This window comes from Alosa sapidissima, chromosome 3, assembly GCF_018492685.1.
Source record: "Alosa sapidissima isolate fAloSap1 chromosome 3, fAloSap1.pri, whole genome shotgun sequence".
NCBI lineage: Eukaryota > Metazoa > Chordata > Actinopteri > Clupeiformes > Clupeidae > Alosa > Alosa sapidissima.
The window spans coordinates 17,796,092-17,811,114 of record NC_055959.1 but is presented as its reverse complement, the minus strand read 5'-3'; the positions used below and the strand labels follow the sequence as shown (position 1 = coordinate 17,811,114).

Genomic DNA, 15,023 nt, shown 5'->3' with positions numbered 1-15,023 from the left:
CTGAGCAGAAGCAGAATTATAATATTTTTAGTGAGGGATTGTGCTGACCAAGGATGGGCAAAAATACATCAAAATGTATTTTCCAGGAAACTATCAAATACCCTTATTTAAGTGTATCAAATAAACTACAAAATACAGTAGTCATGCCATGTATCAAAATAAAATACTGTATTTTGAAAATACTAAAAATACTTTTAAAAGGGAGCATGAAATCACTTTGCAAACCTTCCATATCTGTCTATTTAATATATTCCGAGAATGAAGTCTGACATTGTTAATGCATGTCCAGAATGCTTGATATTGCACTGTGTAACACTGTTGATCAGGTAAGAGGATCATGACCATTTTAGTTGGTTTTTAATTAACTGGGTATGTAAAAGAACGTCGAGTCCGCCAGAATCTGCTCCTTAGCGTTTTAATGTATATCACAGGTATATAATAGTGATATACCATTAAAACGCTAAGGAGCAGATTCTGGTGTGCGGACTCACCGTTCATTTACATGCATGTGCTTTCCTGCCCAGCACCCAGTACTCATCGCTTTGGATGTGCGTGCTGTACCTTTGAACTTTAATTAACTGGGTATACCATCTAAGCACTAAATAGTGTAATGTTGATGCCACTGACATAAATATGATTTTTTTTTCATTGTGTTGGTTTAGGAGATACATGGGATACATTTGAGCAATGTTGCAGGGCAGCCACATAATCCATGTGTTCCGATTGGATGATCATGTTAATTTGCCTACTTATGATTCAAGTTCTCAAGAATAAGTTGCCCAGTAAAAATATCAAAGGGAATGTGCCAGAACAACAATACTCAGGAACATTGCTCAGAAAGGTGCCTTGTGCATCATCAGCTTTGGAGAACACATACACATCACAGCCAAAGTTGTTCCAAAGTTCTACGACAAACAGGTAAACTTATAAGTGTGGGTGAGCAAGTAACCATGTGGTTGAATGAGTGGGTTGGTGTGATAAAGGGAGTGTGTTGTGTGTCTGTGTGAGCAAACTACACGTTACTCCGCACCAGCCAGAGGCTACATTCATTGTTTTGCACTTTTATGATGTCATCACATCACCAAAAGCATAGGTTTTACCCATGGTTTTACCAGAAATATTTGGCAGTATTTTTAAACTACAAAAATACATAAAGTATTTGGATACAAAATGCAAATCCATTTTCTTCAACCCAATAAAACACAAATTACAAAAATACTATTTTGTATTTGAAATGCATGTATTACAAATATGGCCCATCCCTGGTGCTGACTACCATGCTCTCTAATGGATGAAACCTTTCTTTTACTGTCTATGGATGAAACACGTCACCTTCTACTAACAACGTCACCTGCAACCTTCGTGTAATGTCATACTCCGAACAACAGAGAGCGGTAATGTCATTTAGTACACAAAGTCGAAAGCTGCCGCTAAATCTAAAACTCCAGAGCAACACTGTTTACATCCATCTGCATGATTTTAACCAGACACTATCAAACAACCAAACATGTAACCAACTATCTTAATGTTTTACTAAAGTGATCGTTAATTTATTGCAACAACTTACAGTAGACTACATTGGTAAATAACTGGAAAACGACGAGGGTATGCCTTCGTGTAGTGCTTATAATTGCAAAAATCGTTCTGAGAAGGGTCTGCCTGGAGTTTCGTTTCACAGGTAGGCTAATGTCAACGCTGAAATGGCACATTAAAAACTCAAGCACGTGGCTTTTGTTAATGACAGGGAAAATGGGAATTTTGAATGGAAATAGCAGGTTATAGCTGTCCTTACTTACCAGTTGAAATGAAAGCAGTAGCCTGCTTGCCGAGTTGATGATCATGGTTTCTTCACGTGTCCAGATTCCCTATCAAAGATCCCAAAAGACTGAAAGAGTGGACGCGGCGAACCAGATGGAAGAACTGGACTCCCAAATCATCCTCTTATTTGTGTTCCGATCATTTTGAGAGACATTTCTTTGTCAGATCAGGACATGGTTATCGGTTACGTGATACAGCGCTGCCCACGATTTTTAACTTTCCTGATAATGTCTGCAAAAAGGTAGACATGTCAATAGTAAACACACATAGACCTACTGTAAATACTGAAACATGGGAGTCATTTGGACTCACAAAATTTCAATGTATTGCTTGTGTTGTTTCAGACACCAGATGGTCGTCAACGGAAGAGAATAACTTTAGTAAGTTATAGTTCAATGAAGACGTTTACCCAGTTTTATCAGTGATCAGCCAACATAAGCAGGCCTGCATGTTTTATTGTTTAATTGAGGGATCTTTCTAAAGCCTACAACATGGTCTACAAATAGTGATGGTGGATGCTTGAAATAATCGAAACAAATTTGCTTTATGGACGACTTTAATTCTGTAGTTTCCCAAGACACCAGAGTCCCCAACAGAGGCTACTTCAGAGACCAATGAGCAGAGCTGTCAGTTGTTAAAAGAGTAAGTAAGCTTCATTAAAATCTCTCCGGTACCTTTATTTTACTCCGGTAAATTATTTACATGAATGTTCTTGACAGGAGTTAACATTTAGTATGCTTACTTAAATGTTTCAACAAGGACATGTTTGTCATTGTATGTACACTTTTTTTCTGTCTACTTGCAGTCAGCGATCAGATAAGGCCCAGAGTGCTCAGCTGGAGAAGATTGACTGGAGTAAACTTACTTGGCATCCAAGTACTTTCCATGATGATTACTGTGTACCTCAGGTAGAAGCCACAACAATAAATTGAACAGTCATTTCAATATGATTATTGTACCCAGGAATACATCTGTTCACATTTTCTATTTTGATGGACAGAGCATTCAGTGGGCAAAGGACGATGGGCAGAATGGAGACAACGTAAGTGCCATGTTAAGGTTGCTATGATTGCCATGTTAATATGCTATCAACTGAGCACAGAATTGTTGTCTATGGTGCATTTCAATCATGTTTGTGTGGTAACTTAAATGTGTGTTGGAGTAACCGTAACAATGTTTTAGGTTTCCTTAAATGATTTATGGAGCCAAGGACTTCTGTTTATTCCCAAACGTGCAATCAAGGTAAGATTGAAAATGAGAATATCTAAGTGCACAAGCAAAACTAGCAAGTTAATAAATTTCCCCTCCATTCTCCCCAGATTAAAGGCAGATGGGAATGGCTCGGGGTTGAGGTAATAGGCCCTCTGTCAGTCACTCAAAGAGGACACAAGTTTGTCTTGTCAGTGATGGATTTCTACTCCAGATGGGTCGAGGCCTATCCCATGAGGACATGCAATGGTCATGAGATTGCCCAGAACATCTACGACTTAGTCTCTTGCATAGGTTATCCCTATGGCTTCCTCTCCAGGATCAGCCCAAGATGCCTCAAAGAGGTAAATCATTTCATGGCCTTGTTTAATTTCTGACGGATTTTTGAAGTCATGTTCAAACATCAGCTGTTATGAACACTCGTGCGCTCACCACAACTTGTACAGTGAGCAGTAATCACCCCATAAAATAATTGTTTATATATTTTGAGTATGTTTGGTAATTCAGTAGTGTGTTATTTGATGAAATTACTTCAGTTCTTATTATATTTTAGATCAACAATGCATTGCATAAACTTGTGAGACTGGAGACATCCTTCATACACCACCATCCTCAGGCTGGCTCCTTGGACCAAACCACAAAGGCACTCATTGACAAGTAAGTCTAATGTATCCCTCTCTCAACCATTTCTGTTAAAATACTGCTATATATTTGGATATCTTCGGTGGTGCAGCAGCGGTGCAACTGCTGATTTCAACTTGAGATACCTGCCAGAACTGTGGATTGCTTTACAAAGTTACAGCTGCACACCTTGTGTTTTCTTGTCTGAGCAGGACGGTGTTTGACCTGTCCAAGCAGCACCCTGACAGCTGGGATGTGTGCCTCCCTGCCTCTGTGTACCGCCTGTGTTGCACGGTCAACCCGAGCACCCGCCAGAGACCCCTCTCCCTGCTCCACAGCAAAGCTGCCTCGCCCCTAGTTAAGAAGCCCAGGCTGTTGATGGTGAGTAAGTGGGATGGCCAATTAAGCTCCACACTTACAGCTATGCTCCAGGTTAACTTTTTATGGACCTGTTTGCATGTTGTGTTAAGTTGTTTTGGATTTTCCGGCTATTACACTCACATTATTGCCTTGCATGTTGACAAAGCCTGAGTAGCAACCAGATTCAAGCAACATGTAAAATGCGTGTTTTACCTCTCTCCTCAGGTGGATGGAGGTGAGATAAACAAGTTCACCTTTGTGCTTGTGGAGCCCCAGGCCCCTCTCAGTGGCGTCCAACTTCAGTGTGAGGAGTGCAGACAGTGGCACCAGGTCACCCAGCCCACGGACATCAAAGAGTATGAGGACACAAGGCTGAAGAATGAAGAGCACATCTTCACCTGCCCAGGCTGCAGAGTCAGACTGGAGGACACGGGCAGACAAACAAAAGATGGCACCACGGAGGAAGAGAGGGGGGATGTCGGCACAAGACGAACGGCAGACCCGGGGGGGAAAAGGATGGGACAGGAGGAAGGAGCAGAGGGGGAAAGGGATGGAAGGGAATGTGAGGAAACGAGAGGAAGAGAGAGTGTGGAAAGTGGTGGTGATGGTAGAGGAGTAGGAGGAGGATGGGGAGAAGAAATGAGAGTAAGAGAGGGTGATGACACTAGAGGGCAAAGAACAGAAAGGGGAGCAGTTGAGAGTGTCAGTGTGAGAACAAGATTACAAAGACAATGTGGAAGGGGACGGGTGCAACTTGAAGAAAGACTTGTGGTTAAAGCAGTCGGAGGAATGGTTTCAGACATTCATAAACAACATCAGAAAAATGTCCGATTGGAGTTAGGGGAGAAACGTGGACGAGGCAGACCTCGACGGACAAAAGGTCCCATCAAAACTGATGCACTTTCACAGGGAGATGAAGGAGGGAGGACCCAGGAAAATTAAGCAATTGAACTCCTATAAATATGAATTGTATCGAGAACTGGGAGAACCTTGTGAAGGAGAGAGGGGCTGTCCTAACTCCATGGGAGGATAGTTCTGCTGCCCACGGAGAAGTGTCTGTAGACACTATTGAAGGTACTGTAAAAAAAGTGTTGTTCAACACTATGAAATATTAGATGTAATTCATAGCGGTACATAATATGACTGCAACATGGGATTTCCACTTACTATGGGAAGACAAGTGTTCCCCATCCCCTACCCCTGCAACTCTTGCAAACCTCATGTACCTCCTTGAAGATTCTGCTTTTCACTCAGTCAAAGGGCAGCCACCACATTCACAAACCATGATTTACTGAATTCTTGCTCATTCTCCCTACAACAAATAAATACAGTCTGCACACAACATTTTGACATAATTTGCCCTGCTTTGTGTGCAGACAGTTTTGCATACTCATCGTCCCTGATATTGCTAAGTATCTTGATATCAATACTGAAACAACAAAACCTGAAAACGGCAAAAAGCGTATCAACAATAGAAATATTAGAACAAGCCTAGACAACAGAACATGGAAGTTGCCATTCTTTTTTGTTAATCGATAACAATACAGCTTTTATTAAAGCCTGATTCTCTGTGTCTTGTGTTGTTTTTTTCTGCATTGGAAATTGATGTAGTTCTAGGTTTAATGTGTTACGCCCACCCTATGGGCCAAACCATAGATTGCCAAACGCGAACATTTTGATGTGCCCGCCCGGTGCAATGTGGGATTGTTGGGGTTAGAGGCGAAGCAACCGACCGAGGGAAATGGTGAGGATGAGAAACTAACTTATCACGTTTCATGTCTTGTACTTTTAGTTGTCATTATTCGATTTTGTGAAGTTATCATTAGTGATATATACGAAGTATTGGGTTGTGATTACACAATGTACGTGTTTTCAAAACGCTGACCACAGACAAATCTCTTTGTTTCGTAATATGTCCAGCTATACAAGCTAACTAACGTTACAGGCTAACGTTAGGTACTGTCAGTTTTAACCTTAGTTTTTTTTAAGTAGGCATCGCTAAATCTTTTCCCTATTGTTGGATAATGTTTGATAGGCACTTTTGTTACTTGGCTTCAAAAATATAAGTCAGGCGTCTTTGATATCAGAATAATTTACTGTGCGAACAACTAGTGCAGTTGTCAAATGGTTTGCAGTTTAGTTAGCAGCCTAACGTTAGCTGCTATTTGTTGGGTGTATGACGTATCGTAGGGCATCATGGTCACACAAATATTGGGCACAAAACATTTAAACTTAACGATTTTAACTTAATTTGGTTAGTTGTTACGGATAGGTAGTCTATCAGTCATATAAATAATGCCAACCTGCTATAAAACAAAAACAAAAAATACAAAAACGACCGTGTTCCTGTTAGTCAATGTAGTGCTAACTGAAAAGATTCAGTAACGTTAACCTCAACATTAACTTTACTAATTTAACGGTGTCTGGCATTTCCTCTTTCTTGTATAGCCAATTTTGCCCCATGTATTGTCTAACCAACTTGCTTTTATGGATAGTTTGTTTGCATTTTCCGCATCAATTTAGGTAGCAAGGTGTTGCTTAAAATTCGCTGGCTTTACTTGACATTTAACTCATGGCATACTAACCTTTACATGACCTGATGTCGAGGTAATTTGACTAAGCTTTTTGATAGTTTTGTTTTTAGTGTTAAGACTTACTCGCTAGCTGAGGTAGTTTATCCTTAAAGTTATTTAAGGTGTTGCACATAGCAGCTGTCACCGTGTTTTCAGCTGTTGGCCATGTTCAATTGCATGACATGCCAGATTACATTTTTTGTCTTTCACCCAGGGTAAATAAATTCTAAAAACAGCAGGACTTGAACGAATGGTTGACATCCAAACTTGCCAAATTGTCCTGTTTTATTTGTGTCGTTTCCCCCACCCCCTAGGATGTGTTCCTTATGATCAGGCGTCACAAGACGACCATTTTCACAGATGCAAAAGAGTCCACAACTGTTTACGAGCTAAAACGGATCGTGGAAGGCATTCTGAAAAGGACACCTGAAGAGCAACGGCTGTACAAGGTAGTTATTCGCTTAAACCAGTGGTTCTTGACTGGTCTTGCTTTGGGATCCATGTTCATTAAAGCTGCAGTTGGCAAGTCTGACTGATTGAGGGGACTTGGCAAAAATTTTGAATGTTTACAACTCGCATGACCCTCCCCCACTACCACCGAGCACCCTTTCATCGAGTTTGTGCTTGTCAGTGCACACCAGACTGTGATTGACATTCAGATCTCACACAGCCCTGTTCTGAGTGGACCAGAAGAACCGGGAACTGTGGATTTTTGCAAAACAAATAACAGGCTCTAGGTGGAGGTAGAAGTGCGGGATTTTTTTCTAAAACCGGCTGATTTATGTTGTTCTGTCGGAGCATAGTGTCGGTTTTTAGTGAATATGATCAAAAAACTCTTGCCAACAGCAGCTTTAAGTCGCAACTATATATATATATATATATATATATATATGTATGTATGTATGTATGTATGTATGTATATAATATATATATATATATATATATATGTATGTATGTATGTATGTATGTATGTATGTATGTATATAATATATATATATATATATATATATATATATATATATATATATATATATATATATATATATATATATATATATATATATATATATATGTGTGTGTGTTTGTCATTAGTCAAACTTTCAAAGTACTCGACAGGTTTGTCTTTGACAGGGGTGCTTTGTTTCCATGTGGCATTTTCTCTCATGTGCCAGCAATTCAGTGACCACCGCACCGAAACGGAGGTTTCCATTTCCATTTTGTCTCAATTTAAGTGAATCCATATCTTACTTCGAATATGCAGGGTCGTAGCCTACTTGCGTTTACCGCCAAAATGATATGTCCTGTCACATAAACATTGTCTATGTTCATGGCAATGTCTGACATACAAATAAAGTCTATCAAAATAAAGGTCCAATATTAGATCTGATAAGGTAGCATTTTAATTGGAGTTTTTTTTTTAACCACAAACTCCTTGACCCACTTTTGGGTCCCGACCCACCAGCTAAGAAACACTGGCTTAAACTGTACTTGATTAGGTGGCATTTCAGCTCTGTGGTAACTATTGTTCATCCATTCACAATGTGTCTGGAGCCACGCCTGTGAAATGCACTATGTTAACCTGGTGTATAATTTCTGCAAGGATGATGTATTGCTGGATGACAGTAAGACACTTGGAGATTGTGGATTTACGAATCAAACAGCAAGGCCACAGGCCCCAGGAACTGTTGGACTGGCTTTCCGTGTCAGTGGTGAGTTGCTGTTTTTTGATGTACACTCTGTGTTATACTCTGCAGAGTTCCCACAGGTCATGGAATTTCTGGAATATCTTGGAATATTGAAAAGCCTATTCCAGACATGGAAAGTCAGGGCATTTTATCATTTTGGGGTCAAAGTCATGGAATATCAGGGACTGTTGTTGTAGCAGTTTAAAATGTACTTGCCAAAATATTTCCCCCCCCTTTTTTTTGCCATGGAGATTTTCTTTGAATTTGACTTTCATATTTTATAGATTTATAATCAGAGAATGCACATCTGTGTCTATTTCTGTCTTACACACATACTCTCTTTGTCTCTCCATCTCTCCAACCCATCTTCCCCAGAAGACTCTTTTGAACCACTAAGGGTGGAGCCTTTCTCCAGCCCTCCTGAGCTACCGGACGTCATGAAGCCCCAGGACTCCAGCAGCACTGCCAACGAGCAGGCTGTGCAGTGATGGATGGATATGCGAATGTTTTGATGGATGGATGAAGGGAGGGAGAAAGGAAGGAAGGGAGTGAGAGAAAGCTTGTTTTTGTAATTTGTGAGTGTTTGTTTATTTTTTTGGTTTTTGTTTGGGTTTTTTTGTTTGCTATTTGTAGAAGTTCATGAATGACAAAAGATTGCAAGTGGTGATTTAACCTTTTGGAATTGTGACCGTTACACCCCACCTGCATCATTTTTGTCCCTCACATAATGTCAGTAGCAAACAACTTGTGCCCTCCTCCTCTTGTCCTTCTCTCTTCTGCTCTAACAATATGCGACCCCTCATCACCTGCTTTAGACATTGCTTAGGCATGTCCTTTTTGCTAATGTGTCACCCTTTCGGGAACACCCCCATTGGCTGCACTGATCTTGCTTAATCTTGCTTATGAGGTGGGATGAGACAGGTCTGAAGATTACCTACAGATGAGTGCTGTACCTTTTTGAGTTTGTCTAGTTTGGGCATGGATTTGTAGTTAGGTGTGTGTGTGTGTGTGTGTGAGAGAGAGAGAGTGAGATGTATGTTTGGTGTGTTGGGAGTATATATAGTGCATTTTTAAGAATGCTCTTGCTGATTTTGGATTTACTTTGTGTTTTGTGTGTTTGCTTTACTTTAATGACTGTATTGCTATTATTATTATGTATTATTTAGAACTTAAATGAACTTACAGACATCTGGGATCCAAGAGAAAGAGGTTTTAAAGTCACTTAGTTATTCAATCATGTATGAGCATGAAACTGCTCCCAAAATTATGGGCTGAATGCAGGACATTGTACAGAAATCATGCTCTGACAACAGGTGTTTCCATTAATTTCCATTAAGGAAAAATGTCATTTCAGTGTAGATATTGTCACTTGTGTTGCTTCTTTTGGTTTCTTTACCCAAGTTTTTGTGCCTGTGTCCTTTTCTCTTGTCTGGTTTCATTTTGAGTCTCAATCTATTGTAATTCAAAAGCACAGTCTTTTACCGGTTTGAGTTTGCCTTTGAGCACCCTGCTATTTTCAATGGAAAACCAAAGGGGAAGTTTAAGTGTAAGTTCTCATTTTTTGTCTTTGATTTGATTTGGCTAAGGGGATGTTAACAACTACAGAAAGATGGATGTCTGCTGTTTTTTTGTATAAGTCATGCAGGCTTAATTGTACAAACCACTGAATGTTTAGTTTTGACAACTCCTGATGGGGCACTTCCCAAAATCACAGCGTCTTTAAGCAACGACACTCGGCATTGCACCAATTGCTTTCGAGTGACTGAAATGATTCAACATTAAACTCTTGCATTTGAATAATGAAGATAAATGTAATTACAAATGTGTAACTGTGATTGTGAACGTTGAAATTAAAAGAGACACTTTTTTCAGCCCTTGTTTATGTATTGAAGTGCTGTCCTTCAAGTCTCTGCTTCACTATATCTTAAGTACTTTTGATAACATCCAAAAATAAAGAATTCTGATTTAGCGATAAATTAATAGCTTTTGTCAGTTAAGCAAATGATTCTCTGAGCAAGGATAGAATGATGGGTACAGTGGAAAACTCATTTTCTTGTATTTATTTCATATGATAGAATGATACAACACAATTAAATTTGTTCTACTGACACAGTAGATTGTAGAATATAGCCATTATGGTATACCTTCATGTTACAAGGTGAAGGCTGCCTCTGGGCCTTTTCAGAACAGAGTCATATCTGGCTAACTTTACAAGGCAGTGGTTCTGTGTCGGTGCTGGACATTTTCTCTCTTGTAGGAAGTGATGGAGAGCGATACAACTTTGGAGCCTTGTACGCCGTCCCAGTTGGCGGCACTACTGAGCAGTTTCTTAAGAATGTCAGCCATCGAAGTTCAGGGGAAGAAAAAAACAAAACAAAGTCAAATGCGTGGCTTTTGGAGCATAGACTAGTGACTTGGGTATCATTGCTCGTTAGAGTGGCCTTGTGGAAGTTCCGTTATAATATTGTCGGCTATTATTGTAATCCAGTGGCAGTATTTTGCTACTAGCCTACTGCTCTAAAGTAATTCTGACAAGTCAGTGTAAGTAGCCTTCGCATCTGTCCTTTTTAGAGCTTTTTTTGTGAATGGACTGACTTCTGCTTAGAATAACTGGTCATATTGTATATGCAGTAGTTGTTAATGCCTTGTTCTCTTTGCTAGGCTATAGTTGAGCAGGATGTACACAAATGCCTGTGTTGCATCGGCGGGCCGAGCGGTGCTTGAGATGATGCAGTACGACTGGGAGCCTCTTTCCCACGGAGAGCTTGACCAACGCCTGGACCAAGCAGTCGAGGAGATCTTGGAAGCCCAGTTGATGGCCGTGATCCAGCACCCTTCTCCTGTACTCTTGCAGCTTTCCCGGTCAGAGGAGCCCTTGCTGCATCTTCAGGCACAATCGCAAGATGTAGTGCATCCACAAGTGGTATTTCAGTTGACAGACTCGCTTGCTATTTCATCCAATGCAGACGTTGAGCTACAGCGACAGTCCGCTGAAAAAGCAGAGGAAAATCCAGCAGTTCAGGTTGGTAGCTTTCAGTTTCAACATGCTGGCCACTGCACAAACCCAATGCATTGATGGTAGCCTAATGAATCACTGCCTAACCGATATCCCTCTCTGTTTTTGAAATTATTTAGCACATCATGGACCTCTTGAAGAACGCCAACACCAGCTATAATCGCAGTCGACTTGCCGGGAGAGCACGATTGTCACTCTCCCACACCGTACTCCTCTCTCTCACCCTGCTTTCCAAACGTCGCAGCTATCGCTCAGTATCGACCAGTTTCCGTCTGGAGAAAGGAAATATCCATAGAATTTTCTTCTCCTTCTGTGACCGCGTCAACGCTCTGGAGGAACAGCAGATACGATGGCCGAAAAGTATGCATTGCATCTATTATTTATTAATCTCGGGTTTACTATGATTTTAGTTGAATGTGTATTAGTTATTTTAGTCAAAGCTGATTTAAGAGTGTATTCTATACTAGTAGTCTACCTTGGGTACCTAACAAGTCATTATTTCTAGGTCAAGAGATGATGGACAGTCTGCTGCCCTTCTCAAGTCTGTTGGGGGTGAATGATGTTGAGCTGGGCATCCCAAAGGTGTTGGGTGTTTTGGGTCACACTCGCATCCCTATTCGCCTGCCCATTGGCAAGCAGGATGTAGAGAAGGAGGAGCTGGACCTGAAACATCTGACCAAAGACGTTCACCCAGACTCTTGGCTGAACCTGGAGTTTGTGTGTGATAGACAAGGGCGCTTCATTCACTGCCGGGTCAGCCGAGGATCAGAACACGACAGGGCAAGTGACCTGAGGAGGAGGATTCAGAGCAACCGAGGCATGGTGCCACCAGGGTGCTGCCTGGTTGCAGGCACTGGTTACCCCTTGACGGATCAGATTCTCACTCCCTATTCTGCAGGGCATGGACCCAGGGAGAACCTCTTCAATAAGACCCTGGAGAGCCACTTGTGCCGGCTAGATCAGGCAGTAGAAGATCTGAAGGCACGCTTCCAAAGACTCAAATACTTGGACATGGGGAACTATGACCGAGCGAAAGCGGTGGTCTTAACCGCATGCATTTTGCACAATGTCTTTTTAGATATGGGGGATATTGTCAAGGGTCAATCAGGAAAGGAAATGGGAGAACAGGAGCAAGACGGAGACAGAGAGGAGGCAGGTTTGAGATGGAGAGATACTGTTGCACAACAGTTGTACAGTGCCTTGGACACAGAAAACTTTTGAGCTGATGAAGTTTCGACCCCATGTGATTGGACATGTAATGATGTTTGCTGTGTACCTCCAGTGAGGCATTGACTGTGTCATTAGATAGATAACCAGAGACTGACATCATTACATTCTTTCATTCTGTCCACAGGACTATTTTGCTCAAATTACATATATTGTTGAAGATATACAGTGTGTCCATCTGGATTTACCCTGTGTGTTCAGTGAATGGTGTATGGAACGCCTAGTGTTAATAAGTTGTTCACCACCCTGGAGGTGTACAACCAACAACTGTGTATCTGTGATATAAAATGTCAATGAGTCAAGATAAAAAAAAAAAACTTATCTTGCAAAAAAATCTTGCACTTGCAATATTCTGTGAATTACTGTAGATTTGATCTTTACTCCCAGTGAAATAAGCAACAAACACTTTATCTTGAATTTTTTATTAAAAGTATAATACAGACTTCTTATTAACAAATATATTTTTTGCTAAACGAGGATGTCACTGATAAATATGCACACCAGGATTGTGACCCACAAAAAAATATACCAACAATAGATTAAGTTGAATGTCTTTCAGAATGAAACAGTGGGATATTGTGGGATATCATTACTAATCTGTTTTAGTATATATTACAACTGTTTTTTTGTACAACTACATGTTATTAGGTCATTAACTTGCATAACCTGGAAAAAAGCTTGATAGGCTGACGACAGTGTTAGTTTATCACTCACACTGTTATCTATGTATTCCCACTTCATCCAAACACCATACCTTGTATCTTAACTCCACCTCAAACACATTCACACACACAAAGGTCACTCCCTTTTTCATTACATTTCAATATTGTCAGGGGCATGGAGGAGAGGCTTCTTAGAGAGTTGACGGAGGATATTGTTATCGTTAAAAAGGACCATTGTTGGCTTCAAGAGAGTAATTCCTGACCGCCTTGACCATGGAAAATACACCATGTTTTCTTCATTCACAGTTTCAGTCATTATCATGGAAATGCTGGCACATACATGTTTATCTTGTATTATAATTGTGATTTAAAAAAAAAAAAATCCTCCAGAATCCATTAAAACAGAACCAAAAACTTAAATGTACCAGTTAAAGGAACCTCCTATCTAACACAGAGGTTAACAGCAAATAGCCTAATTTCCCAAAGAGTTGAGTTCCTTTAATGCAAAGTTGATGCACTGGGTCCTTGCCTGGTTCAATAGTAGACACTTTTATTACTCTTTTGGCAGCTGTATACTATTGTCCTGTGCCAAGCTGGAGATGGCACGTGCCAGGTTGTTAATGGCTTCAATCTTTCTTTCCTCTAGCGCCTTTTGCTGAGCCCACATGTTCATCTTCCTCTCCTGTAGCTCCAGGTAGAGATGCAGCACATCCTGAGTTTGCTGAGGGGGCTTCGGGGGCATGGGGGTGGCTGTTATAGATGTAGCAGCTGTTATTGTGGGGGCTGCTGTTATTGAAGGGATGGGCAGAATGGGGGTGAACCGTTTGCTGGCAATAGCCTTGCCCAGTTTGGTACCATTCAGCTTTGCCTTGCGCTGGGCCTCAATCTCCTCCCGACTCTTGCCCAGCACATTGTGCATGGCCTTGAAGAACTCCCAGTGGACGCTCTGCGCCCCGAGACGCTTGGCACGCTCTGTGTTTTTGCGGTACGTGGCCAGCATGTTCCTCCACTTCAGATCACACTCATAGGCCTTCACGGCCACATCCAGGTTTCCAGCAGCCTGAAGCTTTGAAGTGACTCTCTCAGCAACAGTCTCCCAAAGCTTCTTTTTTTTGCACACAGGCTGGTCAAATTCCTGATCCATTTCCAAGCGAGTGTTTACAAGCTGCCATGTAGCTTGTAAAGTCCAAACAAACTCTAGAGAAAGGCAGAGAAACATGATGAATTGAATGAGGACTTATTCACTTACACTGATGTTGATAACAATGCTGGCCATAAGAGTTATTGTTAAGTATTGTCAACTGAGCTGTGTTTTCGTATAAAAGCAGGAAATAACTTACTGAAATAGCCTACTTATTTATAAAATGCTTGGTCATGTGTTAATATTTTTAAGTAGCCTACATTGCAATAATAAAATATCCTGTCTGTATTACCACTGTGCTTGCTATAACCACTTTCAACGATTACAACAACAAATTCTTGTGTGAATGTGTATGATTGTGATGATCAGCATTCATCATGCCCTCCTCGCATGCACAGTTACTGGTGGACTCGATTACTTGTAACACCGACTTTGCGCACGTTACCTCCTTTCGCTCTTTCAGGCTCCAAAGTGGGAAGCGTGGTCGTGCTCTCCTCGACTTCAATACTCTCGGTAACAATTGTTTCGATGACCTCCTCCATCTTGTTTGGCACTTGAGAATCCTTGACTGATAACTTGTGATATCAACAGATATTATCGACGATTTAAACAACACTAGTTTTGGCAGCGATGAATTATCTACCCGCATCAACCAAACCGATGATTATAACAACATCTTACAGTTTGTCCACCCCCAAGCGATTTTTTTAG

At 40.9% G+C, this 15,023-nt stretch overlaps 4 protein-coding genes across 7 annotated transcripts; 3 read left to right on the top strand and 1 right to left on the bottom strand.

The window, feature by feature from the left end:
* The first annotated feature begins 592 nt into the window (after window positions 1-592).
* On the top strand, window positions 593-5,581 carry zgc:153292 (uncharacterized protein LOC100003014 homolog). Of its 3 annotated transcripts, XM_042086984.1 has the most exons (12): window positions 597-918; window positions 1,389-1,394; window positions 1,861-2,059; window positions 2,163-2,198; window positions 2,387-2,460; window positions 2,624-2,726; window positions 2,819-2,860; window positions 3,001-3,060; window positions 3,138-3,371; window positions 3,581-3,684; window positions 3,861-4,029; window positions 4,234-5,581. In XM_042086984.1, exons 1-12 carry the CDS (start codon window positions 713-715, stop codon window positions 4,948-4,950), a joined length of 1,950 nt encoding a protein of 649 aa, XP_041942918.1. In that variant the 5' UTR covers window positions 597-712; the 3' UTR covers window positions 4,951-5,581. The 3 variants fall into 3 exon arrangements, with proteins under 3 accessions (XP_041942919.1, XP_041942918.1, XP_041942920.1); XM_042086985.1 differs by lacking the exon at window positions 3,001-3,060 and having other exon boundaries at window positions 593-918; XM_042086986.1 differs by lacking the exons at window positions 597-918; window positions 1,389-1,394 and adding an exon at window positions 1,430-1,678.
* Window positions 5,582-5,640: 59 nt separating this feature from the next.
* On the top strand, window positions 5,641-10,137 carry elob (elongin B). Of its 2 annotated transcripts, none has more exons than XM_042086993.1 (4): window positions 5,641-5,752; window positions 6,896-7,030; window positions 8,182-8,290; window positions 8,645-10,137. In XM_042086993.1, exons 1-4 carry the CDS (start codon window positions 5,750-5,752, stop codon window positions 8,752-8,754), a joined length of 357 nt encoding a protein of 118 aa, XP_041942927.1. In that variant the 5' UTR covers window positions 5,641-5,749; the 3' UTR covers window positions 8,755-10,137. The 2 variants fall into 2 exon arrangements, with proteins under 2 accessions (XP_041942927.1, XP_041942926.1); XM_042086992.1 differs by having other exon boundaries at window positions 8,642-10,137.
* A 458-nt stretch (window positions 10,138-10,595) lies between these two features.
* On the top strand, window positions 10,596-13,048 carry LOC121705772 (protein ALP1-like). The gene is made up of 4 exons (XM_042086987.1): window positions 10,596-10,807; window positions 10,928-11,288; window positions 11,402-11,642; window positions 11,788-13,048. Exons 2-4 carry the CDS (start codon window positions 10,944-10,946, stop codon window positions 12,501-12,503), a joined length of 1,302 nt encoding a protein of 433 aa, XP_041942921.1. The 5' UTR covers window positions 10,596-10,807; window positions 10,928-10,943; the 3' UTR covers window positions 12,504-13,048.
* A 475-nt stretch (window positions 13,049-13,523) lies between these two features.
* si:dkey-66i24.7 lies at window positions 13,524-15,000 on the bottom strand. The gene is made up of 2 exons (XM_042086991.1): window positions 14,758-15,000; window positions 13,524-14,368 (listed from the first exon to the last, which is right to left on the bottom strand). The coding sequence occupies exons 1-2, from the start codon at window positions 14,852-14,854 to the stop codon at window positions 13,725-13,727; spliced, it is 741 nt and encodes a 246-aa protein (XP_041942925.1). The 5' UTR covers window positions 14,855-15,000; the 3' UTR covers window positions 13,524-13,724.
* Between the last annotated feature and the right edge of the window lie 23 nt (window positions 15,001-15,023).